Source organism: Garra rufa, chromosome 5 (genome assembly GCF_049309525.1).
Source record: "Garra rufa chromosome 5, GarRuf1.0, whole genome shotgun sequence".
NCBI classification, from domain to species: domain Eukaryota; kingdom Metazoa; phylum Chordata; class Actinopteri; order Cypriniformes; family Cyprinidae; genus Garra; species Garra rufa.
The window spans coordinates 35849913-35877087 of NC_133365.1; the positions used below are offsets into that span (position 1 = coordinate 35849913).

The 27175-nt window shown below is 36.7% G+C and overlaps 1 protein-coding gene across 1 annotated transcript; it reads left to right on the forward strand.

Moving 5' to 3' along the window:
• The first annotated feature begins 1252 nt into the window (after window positions 1-1252).
• traf2a (Tnf receptor-associated factor 2a) lies at window positions 1253-16186 on the forward strand. The gene is made up of 11 exons (XM_073840741.1): window positions 1253-1709; window positions 1950-2200; window positions 2530-2608; window positions 4880-4978; window positions 7390-7551; window positions 7711-7785; window positions 7886-7960; window positions 8546-9049; window positions 9135-9312; window positions 9442-9590; window positions 13088-16186. The coding sequence occupies exons 2-11, from the start codon at window positions 2013-2015 to the stop codon at window positions 13304-13306; spliced, it is 1728 nt and encodes a 575-aa protein (XP_073696842.1). The 5' UTR covers window positions 1253-1709; window positions 1950-2012; the 3' UTR covers window positions 13307-16186.
• The last annotated feature ends 10989 nt before the right edge of the window (window positions 16187-27175 follow it).

A 27175-nucleotide genomic window follows, 5' to 3' on the forward strand; every position in this document is an offset into this window, starting at 1 on the left:
TTTTTTTTTCTTAAAGGTGAAGAAGCAGAAGGAAAACCTGTGTATTATAGCTTTTATTAGTCTATTTTATTTAAGTCAGAAAGATGTTGTATAGGTTAAAGATCCCTTTTGACAGATTTTAGGCAGTTATGTGAAAGACTTAACTATTTTTTGCTGTATTGCTTTATCTCTATAATGATGCATCTATGTTTGACCTTTTATTTTGTCGATTATATTTTTTTTCCTAAAAAGTAAAAAAGAAAGAAAGAAGGAAAACATGTTTATAGGTTTTTAGGCTATTTTGTTAAATCAGAAAGATAATGTCTAGATTAAAGATCCCTTTTGGTAGATTTTAGGCCGTCATGTTAAAGATTAAATATTTTTTTACTTTATTGCTTTATCTTTAGAAAAGAAAAAAACAACAATAATAGTAGTAGTAAGTAGTAATTTTAAATATGCGTCCTATTATATGTTACTGTTAGAGCTGGGTAGATTACTTACAAAGTGTAATCTGTTACTGATTCCAAATTACATGACAAAAATTGTAGTTAGTAACATAATCCATAACATTAAATATAGTAGGTAATATAATCAGATTACTTTCTGATTACGTTTAGATTACTTTTGACCTAACCTGAGTTTAATGAAAAGTAAAAAACGAATTTAATCATAAAAATCTCAATTTTTTTAAATAACAGTGATCAAAATAAAACACTCACTAAAAAAAACCTAATAAAATACTTTAAACTGTTAAAAATATTGGTAACACTTTACAATATGGTTCATTAGTTAAACATTAGTTAATGTATTAACTAACATGAACTAACCATGAGCAATACATTTGTTACTGTATTTACTAATCTTTATTAACGTTAGTTAACAGAAATACAGTTGTTCATTGTTTGTTCATGTTAGTTCACACTGCATTAACTAATGTTAACAAGATTTTAATAATGCATTAGTAAATGTTGAAATTAACATTAACAAAGAATAATAAATGCTGTATAAGTGCAGTTCATTATTAGTTCATGTTAACTAATGTGGTTAACTAATGTTAACTAAAGAACCTTATTGTAAAGTGTTACCAAAATATTTAATAATAATAATACAGTGGTCTAATGTGTCAAGTGTGGCCTCAGTTTTCTATGTAATTATAGCCACTTAATGGGTGGTCTTTCTGTGAATGTCTACAAAACTTTTCTTAATGTATATGAGCAGTAGGCTAATTTAGAATGGAAAGTTTAAAAGATAATCAAATTATGAATCATTTGCTATTGTGTGAATAATATGTAATGGTGTAATAATAGTGTAATCCATAAAAGTAACTGTAGTCTGACAACGAGTATTTCGTTTTTAGAATCTGATTACATAATCCAGATTATATTTAATCAGTTACTTCCCAGCACTGCCTGCTGTATTATTTTTATGATTGTTCAATAAAAAAGAGCAATATGTAAAGTCAGAAGACTTTTATTTTGTAATTGTTATACATTGAAGTTTCTAGCTTCGCATGTTTTATCATCATTCGCCCCCTAGTGGACGGCATGATTATCTGAAGAGACGACGCCTGCCGTTACTCACATTTTTGAGGAACACTATAAATAATATTAATAATACTAATAAATTATGATTATACTTATGACTGCACACGGCAGGGACGCTGAATGTATTTGATACAATGTTTCACACCACTGCAGGAGGTTTTATAATGTTCGTTGGACCATAATATGGTAGGACATATGTGATTTTAAAACGTAACAGTATTTATTGTTTTGAAAACCATAAGAGATCCCAACAACAGTAAACGCACCATGCTACTATAAAACTTTATTAAGACGACGGTATTGTTTTGTCACAGCTGTCATGCCCGTATAAACATTACCTAAACCGTACGTGTATTTAACTATGCATATTAAGTTTGTCATTTTATGTGACACAATAGAAAATGCTGTGTTTGCAACCCCTTTCAGTGAAATGTGTAGAAAGATCCGTGTCTCTTCTCCGGAGCCTGGTCACATGCGCGCTCGGGAATAATGGCTGCACAGGAACCCTCACCACCATCTTCATTAGAAGGCAACAAACCTGGCTTCCCTAAGAAAATACTCGCCAACAAGCTGGAGGACAAGCATCTGTGCAATATCTGTCTGAAAATCCTTAGGAGACCGTTTCAGGCGCAGTGCGGACATCGTTTCTGTTCTTATTGTTTTAATAAAGCAGTGAGGTAAGCGTCATTTAGTCCAGATGGCCCACCTGACACGACACTACAAAAGATGAACACGACCTGTCAGGCCTCCCGTGCCATTTTTATGGTATATTTTATGAGTATACAAGCAGTAAACGTTGCTTCAGATCGGGGGACATAAATAAATGAAGGCTGTCAGGTTGTGTTCGGCTTCTTGTTTAGCTGGGCGAGCTGTAAACTACAATAGCCAGACTGTTGCAGCTATTGTCAAAATCAACTCTTAGTCTATGTGGTGTGCCTTTGTATTTATTCACGATTTTTTGGTGCTTGTGTTGTGGGTGTATAAAACATTTCTTTTTTCATCGCAGCTCCGGACCACAGAAATGCAGTGCCTGTATAAAGGAGGACATATTTGAAGAACCAACATCAATTTTGAAACAGGGCTGTGTAAGTATTCGTTTTATTATTGTTCAGTACAATTTAAATAGTAGGAAAATCGCCTTGAAATATTTTTAATGCTGATAACCCTTGTTAAATAAATAACTAAATTGATGATTAAAATACTATAATCACTGTAGTTTCTACAAAAATGCCACATCTACTAAATTCTGTTACTATAGTACAACCAAAAATTTTTGTTTTGTATATTTCGTAATTTTTTTTTTTTTTTGTGGTGGAGCAATGGTGGCTAATACAAAGTTCCTTAGAAATGTGGAAGAATATCCAGTTTTACTGTAATACACTTCAGGTTTGTACAGTAACAGTTGTGGCAGAAGCTGTGACTTCCTCTGAAGTTTTTCAGAAGGGTGGTGGCAAATGTTAAAGTGATAGTGGTTTCAAATCTGACTTGTTGGGTGGAAAGACAATGCTTTTATAGGGCGTTTACTTTCATTTTATGGGAAACAGATGCAGTGAAACTGAATAGTGACTAAGGCTGTGAGTGCCACACAATTGTCAGTTTTCGTTTCGAACCATCCTTTCATAATAATTTTTAGGTTTTTAAAGTATATATAATTTAGTATATACTACTAGTCAAAAGTTTTAGTTCTGGTAAGATTTGTATTTTTTTAAAGAAATCTCTTTTTTTACTTACCAAACCTGCATTTATTTGGTCCAAAGTACAGCAAAAAGTAACATTTTTGAAATATTTGTACATATTAAAATGTGTTTTCTATTTAAATATATTTTAAAATTAAAAATGTAATTTATTCCTGTGATTTCTAAGCTACATTTTTAGCTTCATTTCTACAGTCCGATGATCCTTCAGAAATCATTCTAATATTTTTTTTCTGGTTTCTTTGATAAATATAAAGTTAAGATGAACAGCATTTATCTGAATTAGAAATCTTTTGTAACATTGTAAATGTCTTTATTATCACTTTTTATCCATTTAAAGCATAAATAAAAGTATACATTTCTATCATCAAATATTGTGACTCCAAGCTTTTGAATGGTACAGTATAGTGTGTAATGTTACAAAAGCTTTTTATTTCACTTTTTTTTTTACATTTTAAATCTTTCTATTCATCAAAGAATCCTGAAAAAAGTACTCAACCATTTTAAATATTGATAATAATAATATGTGACCCTGGACCACAAAACCAGTCATAAGTGTAAATTTGTCGAAAGTGAGATTCTTACGTCATCTGAAAGCTGAGTAAATAAGCTTTCCATTGATATATTGTTTGTTAAAATAGGACAATGTTTGTCTGAGATACAACTATTTGAAAACCTGGAATCTGAGGGTGCAAAAAATCTAAATATTGAGAAAATCGCCTTAAAAGTTGTCCAAATGAAGTTCTTAGCAATGCATATTACTAATCAAAAATCAAGTTTTTATTTATGGTAGAAGTTTATTTATGGTAGAAAATTTACAAAATATCTTTATGGAACATGATCTTTACTTAATATGCTAATGATTTTTGGCATAAAAGAAAAATCGGTAATTTTGACCCATACAATGTATTTTTGGCTGTTGCTACAAATATACCCGTTACTACTTAAGACTGGTTTTGTGGTCCAGGGTCACATATAATAATAATAATAATAAGAAACGTTTTTTGAACTGCAAATCAGCATATTAGAATGATTTCTGAAGGATCATGTGACACTGAATATTGAAGTAATGATGCTGAAAATTTTGCTTTGATCACAGGAATAAATTACATTTTAAAATATACTCTAATAGAAAGCAGTTATTTTTAAATAGTAAAAAATATTTCACAATATTACTGCTTTTGATGTATTTTGGATCAAATAAATGCAGGCTTTGTGAACAGAACAGAATTCTTTAAAAACATTAAAAATCTTGCTCTTCAAAAACTATTGACTGGTAGTGTATACATATATTAAGAGTACAATTTCATAACATACATAATTCAGTAGGTAAAAATAAAATCTCTTTTCTAGATTTTAGGCAGTCACAGTTATACATTCAAGAGAACGATAACTAAAATGATAATAATAATCATGGTTTAATACACATTGTAATTCTATAAGAACAGAAAATCCCACACCACAGACAAAAATATTATTGAAATTACTTTCAGAGCATTTATTTTTTTCTGTGCACTTGTAATAAACAGAATGTTATCATCCATTGGTGTGACCGATAATATAGTTATATTTATAGTGGTAGTTCTTGTGTAAACAGGCCTATTTTTCACTGTCAGTAATGAGACATATTAAAGTTGTAAGACTATTTCTCTTTCTTTTTAGGCTTTTCCTGATAATGCTGCCAAAAGAGAAGTTGAAGCTCTTGAAGCTGTTTGCATCAATGAGGAATGCAGCTGGACAGGCACCATCAAAGAATATGAGGTACTGCGTGTCCCTTCCCTGCTTTAAAAACTGCTTAAACCAAGCTTTGCCAAGCTAGTACATAGCTGGCTGAGAAACAGATCTCTCTGTCTGTCCAGCTGAAATATGCCCAAAACAAACCAGCTTGACCAGACTGAGAGATCAACTAAGACCAGTAAATCATCTTAAAGGAGAAGTTCACTTTCAGAATGAAAATTTACCCCATGTCATCCAAAATGTCACAATGTCTTTCTTTAGTCGCAAAGAAATTAAGTTTTTTGAAGAAAACATTCCAGGATTTTTCTCCTTATAGTGGACCACACGTAGGCCAACAGGTTGAAGATCCAAATTGCAGTTTTATTGCAGCTTCAAAGAGCTCTATACAGTCCCAGCTGTGTATCTATCGAAACGGTCAGTCATTTTCTTAAAAAAGCTAAAAATTTATATACTTTTTAACCACAAATGCTTGTCTTGCACTAGCTCTCCAATGCGCATGCGCATCTTCACGCATTGTGTAATCACGTTGGAAATGTCATGCATGGTTACTTCTTCGTCTGTGTACTTTGGAATAAAAAGGTAGGGTAGGGATCTCATTTTCATCTCCAACTTCAAAATCAACTGACTGTTCATCGTTGTTTTACCTTTTTTGTAAAGGCCATTTGACTTTCTTTGCACTTTCACTTTGTAAACACTGGGTTGGTATTTTCGCCCATGTCCTGTGCCCATGATTATGCAATACGTGAGGTCACGCTAGTGCAAGATGAGCATTTGTGGTTAAAAAGTATATAAATTTGTATTTTATGACAGAGATTGTTTTGCAAAATAAGACCCTTATTCCTTGGCTTGGGATCGTGTAGAGCCCTTTAAAGCTGCATTGAAACTGCAATTTGGACCTTCAAACTGTTGATCCCCACTGAAGTCCACTATATGGAAAAATCCTGGAATGTGTTCCTCAAGAACCTTAATTTCTTTACGACTGAAGAAAGAAAAACATGAAGATCTTGGATGACATGGTGTCAGTAAATTATTAGGAAATTTTAACTACTTGTAACTACAGTCGTGGCCAAAAGTTTTGAGAATTACATAAATATTGAAAATTGGAAAAGTTGCTGCTGAAGTTTTTATAATAGCAATTTGCATATACTCCAGAATGTTATGAAGAGTTATCAGATGAATTGCATAGTCCTTCGTTGCCATGAAAATTAACTTAATCCCGAAAAAAACTTTCCACTGCACTGTTAAGAAGGCTTCAGGGCGTCCAAGAAAGTCCAGCAAGCGCCAGGATCGTCTCCTAAAGAGGATTCAGCTGCGGGATCAGAGTGCCACCAGTGCAGAGCTTGCTCAGGAATGGCAGCAGGCAGGTGTGAGCGCATCTGCACGCACAGTGAGGCCAAGACTTTTGGAAGATGGCCTGGTGTCAAGAAGGGCAGCAAAGAAGCCGCAAAAAAACATCAGGGACAGATTGATCTTCTGCAAAAAGTATGGCGAATGGACTGCTGAGGACTGGGGCAAAGTCTGATTCTCCGATGAAGCCTCTTTCCGATTGTTTGAGGCATCTGGAAAAAGGCTTGTCCGGAGAAGAAAAGGTGAGCGCTACCATCAGTCCTGTGTCATGCCAACAGTAAAGCATCCTGAGACCATTCATGTGTGGGGTTGCTTCTCATCCAAGGGAGTGGGCTCACTCACAATTTTGCCCAAAAACACAGCCATGAATAAAGAATGGTACCAAAACACCCTCCAGCAGCAACTTCTTCCAACAATCCAACAACAGTTTGGTGAAGAACAATGCATTTTCCAGCACGATGGAGCACCGTGCCATAAGGCAAAAGTGATAACTAAGTGGCTCGGGGACCAAAACGTTGAAATTTTGGGTCCATGGCCTGGAAAAACCCCAGATCTTAATCCCATTGAGAACTTGTGGTCAATCCTCAAGAGGCGGGTGAACAAACAAAAACCCACTAATTCTGACAAAATCCAAGAAGTGATTATGAAAGAATGGGTTGCTATCAGTCAGGATTTGGTCCAGAAGTTGATTGAGAGCATGCCCAGTCGAATTGCAGAGGTCCTGAAAAAGAAGAGCCAACACTGCAAATACTGACTCTTTGCATAAATGTCATGTAATTGCAATAAAAGCCTTTGAAACGTATGAAGTGCTTGTAATTATATTTCAGTACATCACAGAAACAACTGAAACAAAGATCTAAAAGCAGTTGAGCAGCAAACTTTGTGAAAACTAATATTTGTGTCATTCTCAAAACTTTTGGCCACGACTGTACTTGTTTAACTAATTGTAACTGAACTTTAATCTTCGAAATATTTACTGTTTTTGTTTGTTTGTTTGTTTGTTTGTTTGTTTTAAACCGCGTTGTTTGCATTTTCCGAACCATTTTAAAATTACATTTACCATCTGTATGGTTCTTTATCTCTCAAAGGCAAACCATGAGGGAAAGTGTGACTTCAGGATCCTTCCCTGTCCATTATGCAAAGAGCTTCTGAGAGCCAATGAACTTGAACGCCACAATGAGAGAGAATGCCCAGAAAGGACTTTAAATTGTAAATACTGCAAGGAGCCATTTCATTTTAAAAACATTAAGGTAAGACTTTTTTTTTCTCTCTGTTTTTTTTTTTTTTTCTTGAATGATGTGAGGATAATTAATCAAGTAATTGTCCTTTATTCATTCATGGCTTTCATTTAATATTTTTAGTTTTTGATTTTTGTGATAATACTAAAGAACATGTTTTTTTTTTTTCAGGCCCATGATGAGATATGCCCTAAATACCCCATGATTTGTGAAGGTTGTGCCAAGAAAAAAATTCCCAGAGAGAAAGTAAGTAAATAGTGTCTAGGCTGTTTATTTAGTTATTTACTATGCTTAGAGAACATTTCATAGTCACTTTTCTTTGGGTATTTGTTTTTTTCTCCTGCAGTATGTGGACCACATTAAACTGTGCACCAAATTCAGAACACCTTGCAGATTTCACGTTGTAGGCTGTGATATGACGGTAAGTAATATTATTTTTTTCTGTGTCCTTTGGACTTTAGAATCATTTCGGTTCCACTCTAGAAGGAAAAACTATGCATTAAGAGTCAGTGGTGTAAACTTTTGAACAGAATGAAGATGTGTATATTTTTCTTATTTCGTCTAAATACCATAATATCAAATACACAAAAATGCTAAAAACAAACAAAAACAAAGAATTTGTGGAACCTGAAGAATTTTTCTAAAGAACAGCAGGCAGTTCAACTGTTCAGGAAAAGGGACTCATGAACAACTAAAACTGAAAAAAAAAAACACAGCTATGGATTATTAAGGTAACAACACAGTATTATAAATCAAATGTATGTAAACTTTTGAACGGGGTCATTTTTATAAATTCAACTATTATTTTCTCTTGTGGACTATATGTAAACATCTTTTATGTTAAATATCTTATTCAGGTCAGTACTAAATAAAAAATAATCTGTATTTTGTATGATGCCTGTTATTTTAGTAAAATAATTTAGATTTAGCAGATTCTGCAAATTGTATGTAAACTTTTGACCTCAACTGTATAATTTTTAACATCAGGCTCTCTGATTGCTTGTAGGTGGAAAAGGAGAAGATCCATGACCATGAGCAAGCCTGTTCCTACGAGCACTTAAACCTCCTATTGCACTTCATCATGGGCATCAAGGTGAACTTGGAGAGTCTTCAGCCTCAGAGTCTGGAACTGGCCAGCCATAAGATCCACGAGCTGCATCAGTCTCTGCGGGATCTGGAGCTGAAGATGGGCCAGCTGAGTGGAGCAGGGGCTCCCGTGCAGGGGGCCTGTGCACCGCTGCTGCTGCCGCCGCCGGCTCCGACGCTGGGTACGTCTTTCACCCCACTCCCTACAGCCGTTGGGGCAGCCTTGGAACTGCAGCTACACAGCGAGAAGACCAAAGTGGCGGAGCTCAGTCGGCGCTGTCAGGAGCTGGAGCTGAAGGTAAGCACCTTTGAGAACATTGTCTGCGTGCTCAACCGTGAGATGGAGCGCTCCGCCACCACCATGGAGGCCTATAACCGTCAACACCGGCTTGACCAGGACAAGATTGAGATACTCAACAACAAGGTAAAGCATTTGATGTAAAGCAGATACAATGTATTTGTAGCCTGAGGTATAGTTTCCTTCACTACCAGATTTTTTTTTTATGCAGGTACGGCAGTTGGAGAGGACCGTAGGCCTTAGGGATCTCTCCATCGTGGAGATGGAGGCGAAGATGAGGGAGATGTCCGCTGCCACTTATGATGGCGTATTTGTATGGAAGATCTCCGACTTCTCGAAGAAGAGACAAGATGCTGTAGCCGGACGCGCACCTGCTATGTTCTCGCCTGGTATTTAGTCTATTTTGTGTATTTTACTTTTACAGTTTCATATTAATTATTAAAAAAGTGTGAGAGATTGCTTGTGTATGCTCATGATGTATGGCATCTCACTCCAATGATCCCTGTTGTGTTTTGCAGCATTTTACACAAGCAAATATGGCTATAAGATGTGTTTGCGCATCTATCTGAATGGGGATGGGACAGGACGTGGTACTCACTTGTCTCTGTTCTTCGTGGTGATGAGGGGACACAGTGATGCCTTGCTTAAGTGGCCTTTCAATCAGAAGGTCAGTCTGATCAACTTCTAACATTGTGTGTCTGACCATTTTTTTGACCATTAATGGAATCCTGATAGACTTTTAAAATTTTAATCAATAGTGCTGCTTTAATTAATATATTCAAAATTATATAAATGCAATTTGTGGTGTGACTCCCCAATAACCAGCTGATATTAATACATTTAAAAAAAGAAAAGAAAAAATTACTTGAAAAAAATAGTGCTGTCAAAATGAGCGTGTTAAAGGGATAGTTCACCCAAAAATGAAAATTTGATGTTTATCTACTTAACCCCAGGGCACCTAAGATGTAGGTTACTTTTCTTCAGTAGAACACAAACAAAGATTTTTAACTCAAACTGTTGCAGTCTGTCAGTCATATAATAGCAGTCAATGGGACCCCTGGCTTTTAGAGTCAAAAAAACATACACAGACAAAACCAAATTAAACTCTGTGGTTTGTGACGATACATTGAGGTGTTAAGACACAAAACGATCGGTCTGTGCAAGAAACTGAAGAGTATTTAAATTATTTTTTTTTACCTCTGATCCACCGCAACATTCAACTGTATTAAGCGCGTTCACAACAGCCTTCAGATGAGATGTTGTCAGGCCATATGTGACCCTGGACCACAAAACCAGTCTTAAGTCGCTGGGGTATATTTGTAGCAATAGCCAAAAATACATAGTATGGGTCAAAATGATTGATTTTTCTTTTATGCCAAAAATCATTAGGAAATTAAGTAAAGATCATGTTCCATGAAGATTTTTTGTAAAATTCCTACTATAAATATATCAAAATGTAATTTTTGATTAGTAATATGCATTGCTAAGAACTTAATTTGAAGAACTTTAAAGGTGATTTTCTCAGCATTTTGATTTTTTTGCACCCTCAGATTCCAGATTTTCAAATAGATGTATCTCGGCCAAATATGGTCCTATCCTAACAAACCATACATCAATAGAAAGCTTATTTATTGAGCTTTCATATGATGTATATATCTCAGTTTTGTAAAATTTAACCTTATGACTGGTTTTGTGGTCCAGGGTCACATATGTCAGTAAAAACTAATTTACCTGTCCTCTCAGCCGTTATACTGTGCTCGTGGCATGTGCGCTTCCATTGCACACATAAATATGACAGTGCACAGAAGCTACAGAAGATACTTGCATGTTTCCCAGAAGACAAAATAAGTTCATTTTTACCTTTATCTTCAAATTCAAAAAGTTTTTACCCCCAGCTCTTAATGCATTGTGTGTATTTCATTTTATATTAAAGCGCAAATGGAACTACGAGCATGTGTGTCAGATCCACGTCACGTTCAGTAGAAGTGGCTCTAAAAGTAATAGCAGCCAAATAACCTAATAACCCAGCTGTTATATCTATTGATGAAATCAATAACTTTTGTAGCTTTAAAAAGTACCTATTATGTGAAATTCACTTTTACATGTTGTAAAAGTGAATAAATGTGTGTCGGCAGTGTGTGTACAACACCACCCTATAATTATAAAAATGTGCCTTCTCCTTTATTTTTTAAATCCCTAAAAATCATGACCAGCGTCTCAGGGCTTACTGATCACAGAATCTGTAAAGTGTGACATCTTACTTTACCAGCCGCACCCACGATTGTCGACTGACATTGCCATATTAGCAGAGTCATTGCCCTGAGCGAGCCGCACACACATCTGATATGTTTATCTACACACCAGAGCATTAAAATCAGCTTTCAAGTATGAAACATCATCTTATTAGAGCTATAGAAGTTGTTCAGTTCAGAGAAGTGAGTGATTTTCTGCTTTTATTTTATTATTTGGGTCATATTAACAGCGTAGTCCCAAACAGCAGTATAGGTACTGTATGTTACGCTGTTGTCACATACACCGATTTAATGTAAACATGTGAATTCTTTCCCAGCTGTTTACCTTCACAGACATAACGGACTGTGTTTTCACACCTTATTCGTGTTTTTAATATAAGCTTGTGTGTGAAAGAGAACTTAGTTTAGTACTCAAGTGCGTGTGACAGCCGCTACCTGACTGTGTGCTTCAGATGTGTGTGTCCAGAAAAATGTATATCAGAAATTTAAACTGATATGGCTTTAAAACGCTTGATTTCAGCATGATATACATGATAATCAAAACCAAACAGATGTTTTTTGGCAGAGATCTGAGATACGAGCTAAAATAGCACAGCCCTGTTCTGGAAAAGAGGGTGGGGAGCAGCAGTTAATTTGCATTTAAAGAGACATGGACTAAAACAGCCTGTTTCTGCATCCACTCAAAGTAGTAATTTTAGCAATTGTCCTTGTTGAAGGGCACAGGTAAATAATGGGTTTACGTGAAGATTTTTTTTTTTTTAAAGTAATGAATGTTAAAATTGATAGCTCTCAATTATACGGTAATGTTGAACGGCTGTAGTCAATAGTTAAATATTAGGTAAAAATAACAATTTCCTAGAGACATCAGTAATATTGGTATCTGTGATACTCACCTTCAGTGTAAAAAAAGTTAACAAATATTAAAAATGTACCATACTAATATTCTTTAAAATACTATAAAATATTCTTTATGTTTCCACAGTAATTTGAAGATAGAATGTGAAATTATTGCAATTATAAAAGTATATTTAAAAACTTAAATGTTAGATGGGATTAATCATGATTAATTTCAGAAAAAATGTGCAATTATTATTTTTTTTGTTAATCGATTGACAGCACTAAAAAACACTTAGACCTTTAATGTGTTTAGGGTGTAAGGAAAATATATAATCATTATAAATCGTTATTGGGGTTGGTAAAATTTTATTTTATACTCTAATGCTCATCAAAGCTGCATTTATTTATTAAAAATACAGTAAAATCACTAATAATTCATAGTAATAATATTTCACAATAACTCTTTAATTTTAATATATATTTTTAATGTATTTTTATTCCTGTGATGGCAGAGGTGATTTTACTCTAGTCTTTAGTGTCACATGGTCCATCAGAAGTTACTCTTATATATGATTTGGTGCTCAAACCTTTTTTTTTTTTGTATTATCAAACCTTTTTTTTTTTTGTATTTTGCAACATAATGTCTTTACTGTAATTTTTTAAATGTTCTTATGTATAGAATTATTAATTTATTTTAAAAAACTTGCCCCAAATTTTAAATGATACTTTTACGTTTTTGTTTTCATTTGATGGTTACCACAACAAAAACATTTTTTATACTATTTTCAAGAAACATTAAATGTCAACCGTGTGACACCAACATGAATACAAAGAGTACATTTATAAGAACTTGGCATGTGTGTTAAACTAAATTAAGGCCAGTCCTTAGTATGTCATTCATACACATATAACCATGTGTGGCCATTTTCCATCCATTTGTGTTTTTCCCTTTCTTACGGTGTCCTTAATGTTCCTTCCACTGAATCATGAATGACTGGCCTCAGCTTTGCATCCATTAGCACCTGTCTAAACCTTTTTGGTATTTCAAAAGCTTATTCAACACCTTGGTCCTCAGGTCACCCTCATGTTGCTGGATCAGAACAACAGGGAGCACATCATCGATGCCTTCCGGCCAGACATTTCCTCTTCCTCCTTCCAGAGGCCTGTGAGTGACATGAACATTGCCAGCGGCTGCCCTCTCTTCTGCCCTCTCCCCAAACTAGACTCCAAGAACTCCTACATCCGAGATGACACCATCTTCATCAAGGCCATCGTTGACCTCACAGGCCTTTAAGGTGTCAGATGTCGCTGCTCCGCCATGCTCCTCTCTCTCCAGCCTGTAGTGGTTCCCGTGCAGTACTTTTTTTTCCTGAGGCCTGTTCCCTCGGTCCGAGCTCTTTGGCGCGCTCGCGTGAGCCCAAAGGGACTACGGTACCCAGCGCAATGCTGCGCTGGGCGTGACGCCACTCTGCATTATGTACCAAAACCGTTCCCAGAGTTTGTGCAGTTCTACTGTAATATAGTTGCCCTTTGGGAACCTCTCACTCTCTCGTAGTGGGATAGCTGTCAGCTGTGATTGTAACGTAACTACTTGCCTGTGCCATAGATGTGGCACCTTGCCTTTTATAGAGATTGAGAAGACTTTCTCCACAAGACAGACGTCATTTAATTTCCAAGCGCTTGGCTTGTGTCGCACTCACTATTTGGGTACTTTTTTCCTTTCCTTAGTGTTTGAGCTACTCGTAAGTGAATGTTTCGTGCGTAGACGGACACGGAGTCACACTAACGAATGATGTCGATGCGCTCATTTTGCCACTGCGTAGTTAACTTGCTTCATACGCATCGGCGGTCTTCTGACATTCCCTTTGAGCATCGTGTGCCTCGAATGTTTCTCGTTTTCTTTGGCTCTCTGTAGTGGTGGACATTGCTTGAATTCGAAGTGCAGAATTTGGGTTTCGATAACCCGCTCGTGAGTTGAGGAGCTTGTGTGCGTGTGTGTGTGAAGGTGTGATCTGTTTTTTGGCCTTCGTTTCCATTTTCGGTGTTCTTTGATGTATTAGTTTGCATGTTGGATCTGTGGAAGATACATTCAAGTTAGCAGCAGACCAGGTTTACACCCTGAGCCTGAGAAGCGAAGGCAGTTTCATTGTAAAATCGCTGTCGAAGAAAACAACGAAATCACGCTGGTGTTAAAATCATCCAGTTTTCCTTTGGACCTCAAATGCCTCATCAGCCGACGTGGTGATACGCCAATAAAAGATGCAGCCTTTAGCCTAAAGGTAGTGTAAGTAGGACAGATAATCTCGTGTGCTTTATTGTGACGTGGAAAGGCTGATGTTTGTTAGCATTTCGGTGTTTTCTTGTGTTTTTGGGTGTTCTGTTGATATTGTGCTGCTTTGGGCAAACATTATGGATGCCGTTAAAACTGTATGACTTGCTTTGGACCGTGTCGATCAGTATAAACCAAGCAGGTGTTCGAGAACTCGTAGTCAGTGATTCCTGTCATCTTTTTCCCAGAAAGACTGTGGGGTTTGCATTCTGTAAATGTGCTAGAAAATGAGGAATGTGATTTGTTATGCCATTTTGAAGTAGCCTCAGTCCTTAATAGACAGTCAGTTCAATGCATTTGGTCCATTTTTCATTAGGTTTTTTTGCAACCAGAGAAGGCATTACTTTACATATACAATGCATAAGGGCTTTTAGTATACAGTACGTCTTCCATGTGAGCTTTTTGGTCTGGTTATTTTCTGAAACGGAGTCTGAGATGCTTTTTTTAAGATGCCTTCATGCTAACAAAGCACCTGGACCCAGCCTATTTTCAAACCAGTTCCCACAGATATCGAAACCTCTCTGTGCATGAGATGTTTCGATAGAGAAGAAAAAAAAAAACGTATTGTAAATTATTGGTTTACTTCGTAGACCAAGATTTTATTTGTATCGTTTACCTTTTTTATCTGTTGATTGAGATGCAGTATATGACAGTTATAAATGTGAGTGTGGTATATTGTTAATTTAAGTATAAATAGATACAACTATACAGCGTACACGGTTTTACGACTGGTGTGGCTGTAGATATAACGAATATGAATCATAAATATATATATATATATTCTAGATTTATATCGATAATACATGTACTATTTCCTGTTGGGATGGTTTCAAAATGTGTTCGGGCTCATTTCGGGCTTTGGTAAGTTCTCCTTCGCTTTGGCAGCATCCTCTGAGGGAATGAGATCTTGAAAGATCTTCCGGTTTTTCCTCTCTCTCCTCTCTCAAGAACCTGTCTACATGAATAAATCTCACTGTCGTAGATTTTCTCGCTTGCTTTTTGCCCCAATGAGATTTCAAAGTACTTGTGTGAATATTTCTACAGATGTGACGTGCCTCTGTAGCATTACTGCTTCTATACAAATGTTCTCTATACATAGCTTTAGCTAACATTGCATGTGGCCAGGGTGTTGTATTGTAAATCATATTAATACTATTCTTTGAGATTTTTGGAAAGTCTACTTTTTATTCACCTATTTTGAGTAGCCGTCACATGATTTACTAGTAGTAGTGCACACATTTTAGCTTGTGCAATTATACAAGTGTCCTTCCTGTTCTTGAGTGTGAAATCTACTGTTTGCATTCACTCAATCTGGGCTCATATTCATACGCTGAAAAGGTGAATAGGAAATGCTTGACCTTGCGTGGGTGAGAGCCCCCTTTATCTGTACGAAATAATATGTTAACTGACTCTGACTTGCGTTTTATTTTTGGATAAGCATACACTAACACTAGAAATGTGCTATTTTTTAAGTTTTTGCATACCGTTGAGATTAAAACTCACAGAAATAATAATTTATGGAATCCAGGACTGATTTTTTTCTTCTTCAGCTGACTAAGATTTGTATACTTTTTATTTCCGAGGTTGCATTTCATAGAGGTTGCTTTAATAATCAAACTTTCTACGTAACTTTGTATGCCTTTCTCATGGTGTCTCAGTGCCACTGATCTTCCCGATTCTGTTTTACAGAGCTAGAGATGTTACTGTGAAGGCACTGTGGGTTTCTTCCGCAAATTGTGGTAGTCGATGTGCCAAGGAAGAAACCTCTGTGTGATTCATCCTGTGTTATGATTTAAATCTCAGTGAAATCTAAAATAAAGTCTTTTCTGTTCTCTTCTTTCTCCAGTCTTGTATGGTCCTAAGTTCTGTTATATCACGCATGACCACATGGGGGTGCTTATGCACCATTGATCATTTTGCACTGCGGGGAGCTTATCAAGAGTTATTTCCTGTTAACTGTGATACATATTGATGAGCGAATCAAAGCTATGTGTCCAAACACCATCTCTAAATCACATAAATGCATTTCTCATTCTCTATTCCAGGAAACACGAGCTGTTATGGGGGTGTAATAAAAGGCCTTCTCAGACTGATGGCTTTCACAGAGTCCAGTGAAGTGCTCTTGAGTTCAGGGTTTCCCTGTTGGACTGAGAGCTAGTAAGAGGTAAAGAGGGTGATGCCTGCCCTGAGCAATGCCACTTTCAGCCAATTGCACATATCCCACATTACTTGATGTTTAGAGGAGGCACAGCTGAAAGCGGTTTGTTTTATCTGGTTAAAAAGTAGTCGGCTGAAATTCCTAATGGTGATTATAATCTCTGGAAAAAAATGCTTTTGTAGTTCAGTAGTAGGAGAATATAGTAGATCTTTGTGGTAATCTGTAGACATGTATACAAAACAAAGATTTCAAGATCTAATCATAAAACCTTGTAGCTAATAGTGGGTCAAGGATAGGATTTATGAATTAGCTTTCCCCCTTTCTTAAGGCTGTCTTTGTAAAACTTAAGTCTTTTGGTTTAGGGAGCAATTTGAGTGAAAATATAACATGGAAGATTGCCTAAAAGGGCTTTTCTGCAGGAAATATGTCCATGAACCATGTCCATGTCCTTGTTAAACTCATTAAGTATAGTCATTTGAGTAAATGATGCCAGAATTTTATTTTTAGGTGCACAATCCTTTTCAAGTTATTTTTATAGTAGCTCTGTATTTTGAACACCCATGCTTCATTATTTTCCCCTGTGACATGTTGTGGCATAAAGGGGCAATGGCAGAGATCTTCTCTCTAGACAATCTTCAATTAGGCTTTTTGTCCATGACTTTTTCCCCCTGGGCAAATCTGGAGCTCTGTATCACAGTTACCAGACCCTAATCTGAGGATTAGCAAGAGGGCATTCCCTCTATCACAGCTTCCTCTCTGTGTGTAGTCAGCAGATAGAAATGATGGGTCTGAAAGAAACAAAGCTGTCCGATGCTTGAGGCTGGTCAGTATGGCTGGGTAAAAATAAAGATTTCAGATTAGTCACAATTGCTTCTTTCAAATTGCCCTGATGTTGTTTCTTAAAAATAAGAGAGATCTTTTACTCTATGTCTGTTTTTATTTTCGCATGACAATGCATTTGTGTGGTGCTGTCTGTCCTGCAGATGTCACTGCGTTCTTTTAAACAACCGCCCTTAACTGCGTAGTTTGTGCCATGTGTTTCATTTTGGCATCCTCAGCACCATCTTCAGAAATCATATTTGTGAATCTGAGTTCACAGTCTGTATTAAATTTAATGCAGCGAAGGACGGAAATGACAGGACAAGTCTTTTTCTTTATTTCTTTTTCGCAAAAACAAACTGCGCGACCAGTGTAGTCTGATTCACAAACGTGAAATTCCTAAATCTGAAAGCAAAATCAAAATGCAGTTAAAGTGAGATCTGAAGTTAGTATTTAAATTATAAATTCAATTTTATTAACTATAACAAATAAACTATAATAATAACAATTGCAGCTCAAACATGTCTTTTATGTTTTTTTTAATAACCAAATTGGCTGCCTTAGGGTATGTTTTAAATGCATTCATTGCGGTTGCGTGTAATCATGTGCAGTATTTTGTTTCTCTTTTTTTTTGACATATTTATTGTGTACAAGACAGATGAACTGCAGCTTTAATCATCTGCTGTATTACTGAGTCCTGTTACATCATTTCCCCTGTAACACACTGATTTCCCATCATCTCTGCAGCCCTAAAAACATCCCCTGTGCTGGGGCTCAGGTTACCATTTAGGGATGTACAAAGAACACTTTGACCCACTTGAGAAAACAGAGTCAGACATCCTCCTGGAGCCCAAAAACTGCTGATTTATCATAGCAGTAACAGATTACACTTGCTGTTCCACAGGCTCCTTTAAGTATTGCACCTGATGCCAATGTCAACCAGCAAATCCTTTCGAAGGAACTGTCGTAATGCTTACAAAAATAAAAGGCAGTGACTACTCTTTGGGCTGTATAGCTGTATATAAAAAAAGATGATTAAAAATAAGGAAAGCTTGTCTGATTGAAGATGGCTATATGTAGGATGAATATGCACATTGTTAAAATTTCTGTATTCTGTTCAGGGTTGTTGTCGTTAACTAAAACTATGACTATTGAAACGTTTTTGTTAATTAAAATATAGCTAAAACAAAATGTTAAATAAAAAATGTAAACAAAAATTTATTAATGTTTTCTTACGAACTCAACCAAAATAAAAGTAAATCTAAATGAGCAATATCACACTCTTAACTGCGATAGGGCTGTAGGTCGGCCATAGTGCCGTAGTTAACCACAGCGTGCCGATGTAGCGCCATATCGCACGGCTACGAGTGTGACATGCATTTATACACTCGTGCTGTGGAACTGTTGTATAAACGCAATAAGGAACTACAACAAAGTGTTTTTAAAAAAACTCTTTTGTGCAGAACTACTTCTGCCACGGATTCAAATCTTAAGTTGTCAGTTTAACAGTTGAACCCAAGCCTCCACTACCAATTTGAAAACATCTCTTAAGAACTAGTAACGAAGGAAGGTTGAGTTGCTTCATTAAAATCATATTGTATTACTGTATTAAAAGCTCACTGTGTTATGTTAAGTATTATGAGAGAGAGATGAACTAAACAAACGTGATTACCTGCATCTGATGCAGCATACATTCTTCAGCTCAATCTCATATTCACAATAAATCCACTGTTTCAGTCTTTTTCAATATAATCTAACAGCGGAACAATGAAACTAATCACCATCATGAACACACACATACAGTTTCCCAATTCTAAATACTATTCTTAAATACTGCTATTATTTATGTAAAATGTTATTTATAGAATAATAATATTTAATAAACAACAACAGCCATCATAAAAGTTGCTAGACAGTTCAATCTAAAGTACAAAGGCAGCGCTGATATACAGCATAAATTTACATAAAATGTTGCATGATGAGATTTTGCCTTCAGCCAAAACTATTAGCTCTGCCGCAGATAATAGATTGAGACCAAAGACTGCCCGTTAGATTTTACCAAAACTAATTATATCTCATGTTTACCCACTATAGAGACATCAGAGCCATCGACAAATTCATGAAATGGGTTCATGAGAGCTGAATGACCACTAGCACCCTGGAGCTCACATCTCTGAAAACGTCAAAGCAAATGTTCAAATAGATGTTAATGCATATTTGTACATTCTTCCCATAAAAACTCATAAAACTTTTGTGTCATTTTGTGACACAAAAACAGTATTATTTATAAAATTCTAGTGGATTTGGGCATCTGCCATGACACTCGCTGTATGAAATACTGCAAACAAAATGATACAAATGGTGAAATGGTTGGATTGCCATTATTATTAGAATATTGCACTCCTCTCAGCCAATCAGATTCAAGGACCAGAAACAACTGCTTTATTATGAGTAAATAAAAAAAAAATACTAGGGGGGCGCTGTTGCGCATTAAGCATGTAAGACGTGTTTTCGAACACTCCCAGGGAAGGCAACATATTTGTTCACTTATTTAACAGTACAGCTCATTTTTTTTTTCCCGTAAATCTTTTTAAAACTAGCTTCAGAGACTCTAAGTGTACGCTTGTATTAGTCATAAGTGTAAACATGGCGAAGTCTCGCTCCAAAGCCGACACGGGTAGGGGAGGCCGCAACAAAGCCCCGGTCTCTACAGGCGATACTAACGGATCCCCGGGAGAAGAATGCGCCGCGGATAACTCATCCGGGAATATCACTAGTCTTCAGATGATGCTGGACTCTGTCAAGAATGAGATCTGTCAGAAAATAGATTCATTATCTACTCACTTACGCTCGGAGATTGTCACAGTGCGATCAGACGTCAAAGGCTGGTTGGAATCTTTGCAGCAGATGGTCGAATCCAATACTAGTACCATCAAAGAATTAGAGCGCTCTTCTTCTGATCATAGCGATCGCATAACAGAACTGGAGAATTTGTTTTCGACTTTCAACGATCGCTTAACTCATCTTGATGCTAAGTGCGAAGATTTGGAGGGCCGTTCCAGGAGGAATAATATTCGCCTAGTGGGTCTCCCTGAAGGCAACGAGGGCTCTCGTCCAACTGAATATGTGGCCCAACTTCTGCAAGATGTATTACAACTACGGGATAAGCCCCTATTGGATCGCGCGCACCGTACACTACGCGAAAAACCGAAGAAAGGGCAGCCTGCTCTTCCACTCGTCATTAGAGTGCATTACTTTCATGTTCGTACTGACATTCTTCAAAGGGCTGCGGAACTCTCTCGTCTTAATTACGACGGTAAGAGACTGTCTATCTTCGCTGACTACACTACGGCGGTGGCAAAGAAGCTCTGAATGCAGACCGATGTCAAACATGTGCTCCACTCGTGTCCTGGAATCAAGTTTGGCTTGCTTTTCCCCGCGGTGCTGAGGATCACTACAGCTGATGGAGTTTCACACAAGTTTGTGGATATGCTTTTTTTTTTTTTTTATGGATGTGCCAACTACAGTTTTCTTTGGTGTCAGAAGCTTTTATCAGTATTTTATTATATTTTATTCTATAATTATTCTTTCTGTACAATTGATTTTACACGATCATTATAAATATGGCTCAGCCTAAGGTGGCATTTAGGCCGGGGGGTAGTAACCTAAGATTTGTAAGTTGGAACTGTAAGGGGGTAAACGAACCAGTGAAACGGAGCAAGGTGTTACATCATCTTCAACACTTAGGTGCACATATTGTCTACCTCCAGGAGACTCATCTTAAAGCTAAAGACCATTTATTATTAAAAAGAAGATGGGTTGGCCAAGTTTACCATTCCTCATTTCAGGGCAAAGCTAGAGGGACAGCAATCCTTATACACAAATCAGTGAAATTTGTATGTTCAGATGTTAAAACAGATCCAAATGGCAGGTATGTCGGGGAGAATTGAAAATACTGAACTTCTTTTGGTCAATATTTATGCTCCTAACTGGGACGATGACAAATTCTTTAGACATTTATTTTCCTCACTGCCAGATATATCTTTAAGTTTTCTTATTTTAGGAGGGGATTTCAATTGTTGGCTTAACCCGAATCTTGATCGTTCGTCTCTCAAACGTAATTCATCCTCAAAATCTGCTCGTGTAATTCAATCTTTTATGGACGAGTTTTCAGTTTCAGATCCCTGGTGTTTTTTTTTAATCCACATGGTAAAGCATTCTCTTTTTTTTCCCATGTGCACCAAACATTAACACGCATTGATTACTTTATAATAGATAACAAACACTTATTCAGTCATTAGAATCATGTGATTATAATGCTATTTTAATATCAGACCATGCACCAGTAACCATGAATATTTACTTTGAGGTGCCTACTTTGGCACACGTCCATTGTGGCGGCTGAATACTCGTATGCTATTAGACCAAAGCTTTGTAGAGTTTGTCTCTAATAAAATAGACCACGAATATCCACGAATAGCAGTCCAGAGATATCTGCATCTCTTTTTTGGGAGACTTTGAAGGCATTCCTTAGGGGAGAAATCATTTCATATATTAGTCACAGGATAAAGTTAAACAAAAAGAGACGCTCTGAGATAAAACAAAAAATTATTCAGTTAGATAATATATATGCGGTTACCCCATCTTCAGATATTTATAAGGAACGCCAGTCATTACAGGCGAAGTTTGATATTCTTTCAACAAGTCATGCAGAGAATTTATTACTTAGAACTTAAGTCAAACTTTGTTTTATTGATTATATCTTATTTTGATAATTCCATATTTGTATCCTGACCACCTTCTCTATGTATAGTCAGGGTGAAGGGTTATGTAAACTGTATTTTTGAAATGTTTTTGATAATTTTGTAATGCTAGAAAAATTAATAAATAAAGTGAGGAAAAAAAAATACTAGTAATAAAAATGGCAAAAGCACACAAAAGTAATAAAAATGAAAACATAAAGATAAAACTTTAGAAATATGAATTGTAATTATATATGCTGTAAATAATAGTAAAATTACAGATTTTATTGACAAAACAAAGAATACTTTGCAACAAAGCAACCATTGTAGCAGAGCGTTAATGATCAGGACCCACCAGCAGTCTGGTGTTACCCACAGCTAATTATTTCAGAATACTGGTCAACAAAAACCTCATTTGATTGGTTACAAGAAGCAAGTCAATTTGCTTGTATATTGCTGCCTCGTAAATCTTTTTGACAGTAATTAGGTTATGTATCTTTACTAAAACTGCAAATAGACTGTGACCAGTTTTTCTTAGACCGATCCTCACTGTCTCCCTCCATGGTAAGAGGATAGTTCACCTAAAAATAAAACCATAATCATTCACTCACCTGAACCTTATTCTTAAATGTGGAAATAATCCTATTGCTGAGACTTCTGGTTTATTAGACACTATAGGGAAATAATGAGAGAGAATAACAACGTGCAGTAAACAATAAAACTATTTGCACTACAATTCAGTGTGTTCATAATTAAGATAATACATTAAAATAATATGGTAAGACACCAATTTGCAATATCAAGCAGTAAAATTAGCTATTTTGTACAGCTAAAAAAAGCTTGATGCAGATGAGTCCAGAAGCCAGACCCATAAAATTTACAAATGGCTGCGCCCAATCTCACGGGAAAAATAAAGTGGACAAATTGTGCAGAACAAATGAAGAAAAAGTTTTCGGAAAGTCTGTGGGGTGAAGTGAAAGTCTGTGGGGTCCTTTGTTGTTTTGAAACAACAAAGAGGTGAGTAAAATGATGACGACAACTTTTTTGAAATGAATTATCCTTTAACGTGGGTGTAACTCTTACATTATAGAGGCAGGGCTCTGAGGAGTAACATGGCATGATTATGGCTCACAGTGGGGAAATTCTGAGTGGTCTTTTGGGGAAGGTGACTGGACAGAATGGATCTACCTGCTGAGAGAACAGGCTCGGCACTGGAGGAGTCATGCTGAGGGCGATGGGGTTTGCTAAGCCTTTTCCCACATGGAGGTTTCCATGCCTTTGATGGTTGCTTTAAAATGTCTCTTACGGCAGCATTTGTATGTTTGATGGAAAATGTGTGTTCTGTAATCATGCCCTTTCCTGTAATTTGTCTACATATGCAGTGGAACTGTGTCAGATACAAATAGTATCTAAAACAGCCTAAAGTATATTTCATCAATTCATATTATAATTCTTTACAGCATTCTGTTGTGACCAAAAGAGGATTGTCTGGAGTCCGTTTGTGTGAAATAAGAGATGTTACAGCTTGTTGTTAAATTGTGTGTCAGCATCTTAAAACTGTAGGAGGCTGTCTTCAGGGAAAAGTTCTCCACTAAACCCTGGGAGATCTTTTCATGTGGTGGACCTCCAGATCTCATGCATTCTTTTTGGCTGACTTCACTTCCATGGCTGTTTCCAGTCTGCGGCTCTACTTCGTAGTTCTTCAAAATATTTGGTAAGGATTAAAATGAAACCTCCTTCATCACCCTGTTTCTAATGACCAGTGTGGATTTTGATATAGCCATTGCTCCCCAAGAAGCATCATTAATCTGTAAGGAAAAAAAACATATAATTTGCTTAAAAAAAAAAAAGAAGAAGAAAAAAGTGTGTCTATTACACCACTATGCTATTCATGGTTTTTTACTAATATGAGTAATGATGAGTATGGATTCTGGAATTTTAGGAAACTCTGAGTATTTCAGAGTTCGGTCACACTTTATTTTAAGGTCCAATTCTCGCTATTAACAAACCATTAACTACAACTTTTATTCTGATGACTCAAGTTGCATTTTAATAGACATAAAATGACTTCAGACATCTAAGATGCGTTTATCAAATTTTCCGTAGTATATGCATATATGGATTTTTAATTTATGTGTGTGTCTGTAAAATATCTTCTTTTTTTTATTTTACATTACAAAATTGTTTAGTAACTGGAACATAGCTTGTCTATATTATACAACTTTACACACAAGGCATTATGACAACTCCGCACCCTTTTTCGCAGGGGCATTTGCTCCGAGGAGGCAAGGGAGGCAGTGCCTCATCAAAAAATTGGATGACAAAAAATTCAAAATACAAAAATAGAATGCAAATATTACAAAATATGACAAAATCATAGAATCACTAGTCTTTAAAAGTAAAACTGTCAAACAGTGACACCAGCAGGTAATGTTACAGCGGGAGTCTGCATTTCTCTTGCCTCATCTGAGCCCACAGTCGATTTTTGCGTTGATCTGAATGAAAGTGCAGATTCATTCTTTGCCACTAGGGGCCACTTTTAACCTTTTCACACGTGAGTTTAAAAAATTCTATCTGACCCCAAAGAGTGAGTTTTTTTAGGCAACCTTATTTTAGAATGTTTCGCATTACTGTTTCCATGGCGACGCGTTATGTGACACACCGCAGCCACAACAGCACTGTAAATCACATGGATCGCCTTTATTTAGTTTTTCCTTTTTTATTATTAATTAGGGATGCACCGATACGTATCGGCCGATCACTTGCGCGTTTTGTCAGTAAAGCCGGTTCTGTAATCAGCGGTAAATGCCATCAGGTGCGTGATTTCACGTTGAGCCGTATATACTACACACAGCCGTTGTTCACTGACGAGCTGCGCACATTCACACTGATAATGAACATTGATTTGCGCAGCTCGCCGGTAAACAACGGCTGTGTGTAGTATATACGGCTCAACGTGAAATCACGCACCTGATGGCATTTACCGCTGATTACAGAACCGGCTTTACTGACAAAACGCGCAAGCATGATCGGCCGATTCGTATCGGTGCATCCCTATTATTAATATTCACAAGCATGCTCACTATATTATGAAATATCTGATATTCCGATTTCGAAATATGTGCAAGTAAATGTATTTAAAAGTTCAAGCACTTTTATAATGACCGCGTTAGTTGATCTATACCGGGTGATGGGCGCCGCCATGTTTGTTCGCGCTGAATCCGAGCTGTGGGATTTAAGACACGCAAATTCATCCTCTCCTCCCGAAAGACATTAAAGTAAGTCTCTGTTGAGCTGGGAGAAGAGGAGAGTGAACTTTATAGTTACCTACATAATATGTATATGATTTGAATAAAATATGTTGTCAGAATATATTTGTAGGATCTTTATTGCCGCTTCCATAGACATCAGTGTGTAACTGTAAATGTATGGTTTTGCTAGTACTTATGTGTATTTAAATGTCTGAAACCTAAAATAAGCATTATATGGTTGAAAACACTGAATAGTTGTGATAATATGACAAGCGCTCAGCGCGTCCGTTCTGGCTCAGCGCCAGCTAAAGCGCCAAAACCGATTTGAATTCAGCAGCTGATGACGTGATGCGGCGAACGTTCGAATCACACCGGTGTGATCGTACGCTTCAGGGACCAGCCAAGACAAATCACACGGGTGTGATCGTGCGCGTTAAAGGGTTAAGACAAATCACACGGGTGTGATCGTACGCGTTAAAGGGTTAAGGTCATTGCACACCGAAATTTTCGTATGCGCATCGTTTCCTATCAAAATGCTTGCTACGGATGCGGAAATGCGGAAAATTAAACCTGATCCGAATTTTTAAAAAAATTTTATTTATTTTTTTACAGGCAGTTTATTTTAGATATACACTAATATAAAAAGTTTTGAAATCAATGTATGGGAAACACTGCTTGGTTTTAAAGGGGTCATCGGATGCCCAAGTTCATATGATTCTTTGATTCAGCTCTGCAAAATATTAGCTCATTTTATCGCATGGGCCCTTTAAATGCAAATGAGCTCTGTTCGCCCCGCCCCACTCTGCTGAGGGATTACGAGCTGTAATGTTTACTTTACATTTAGCTGCATTTAGCCGCGTTTATCGGCGAAACTTGCCAACAAGCACATCATTAAGAAAGGCCATTTGCAAAGATGCATAAAAAAAACTTATACTCAGTTCTGCTGTGGGTGAAGCTGCATCACGAATGATTCACACAAACATAGATGCATATGTAGATCGGGATCGGCGCTTTCCTTTTAAAAACAAAAGTAACGTTGTCCTCTACTTCTTAAGCGGCTCAGATGTCGGGAGTAAATGACGACTGTTATTCATTATTACATCCAACAACAGAACACCTCAATCGCTTAATTAGAGTCTTCCTCTGCACCTGAGTCGATACAATGGCAATCGTATTCGGACTGTTTCAGCTCGGTGAGGGCGGGTTTAAGGTAAGGCACTTGTGTCAATCTACTATCGTGGAAGAGCCCTCTGTCTGTGTGCCGTCACAACGACAAGAAGCTGAGAATGACCTGATTTTAGAAAGGGGATATTACTTTAAAGATTAAAAAAATACCACTGGGTGGATTTTTATCATTGTAGGGTGGTTGTGTACACAAACTGCCAACACACATTAATGTTCAAACAACATGTAAAAGTGAGTTTTGCATCCAATGACCCCTTTAATAAATTGTCGTGGCAGTTTTCTTATTGCAAAGAACAGAGACAGAAAGTGTTTGATGATTTTATTTCTTGCAAGAAAGAGTTCAACAGTCATACAGTTTTGCTGCAGAGTGTGGCAAAGAGGAGGAACACTTTGACCGAGTATTTATATCTATATCAAACCAGGATGCATGTATCTAGGTTTAAGGTATCTAACTCTTTCCGCTAGTTATGTTTCTAAGTATGAAATAGACATCATCATCTCAGAAGCTAGGATGTAGGGCAGAGGTGTCAAACTCACTTCCTGGAGGGCCACAGCCTTGCAGACTTTAGATTTAGATCCACCTGATCCAGCTAATCACGTCCTTTAGGCTTATTTGAAAACTACGTGATGGCTGCTTCCAAAAACTGAAAAATGCTTCCTTCAGAGGACACATTCCAAG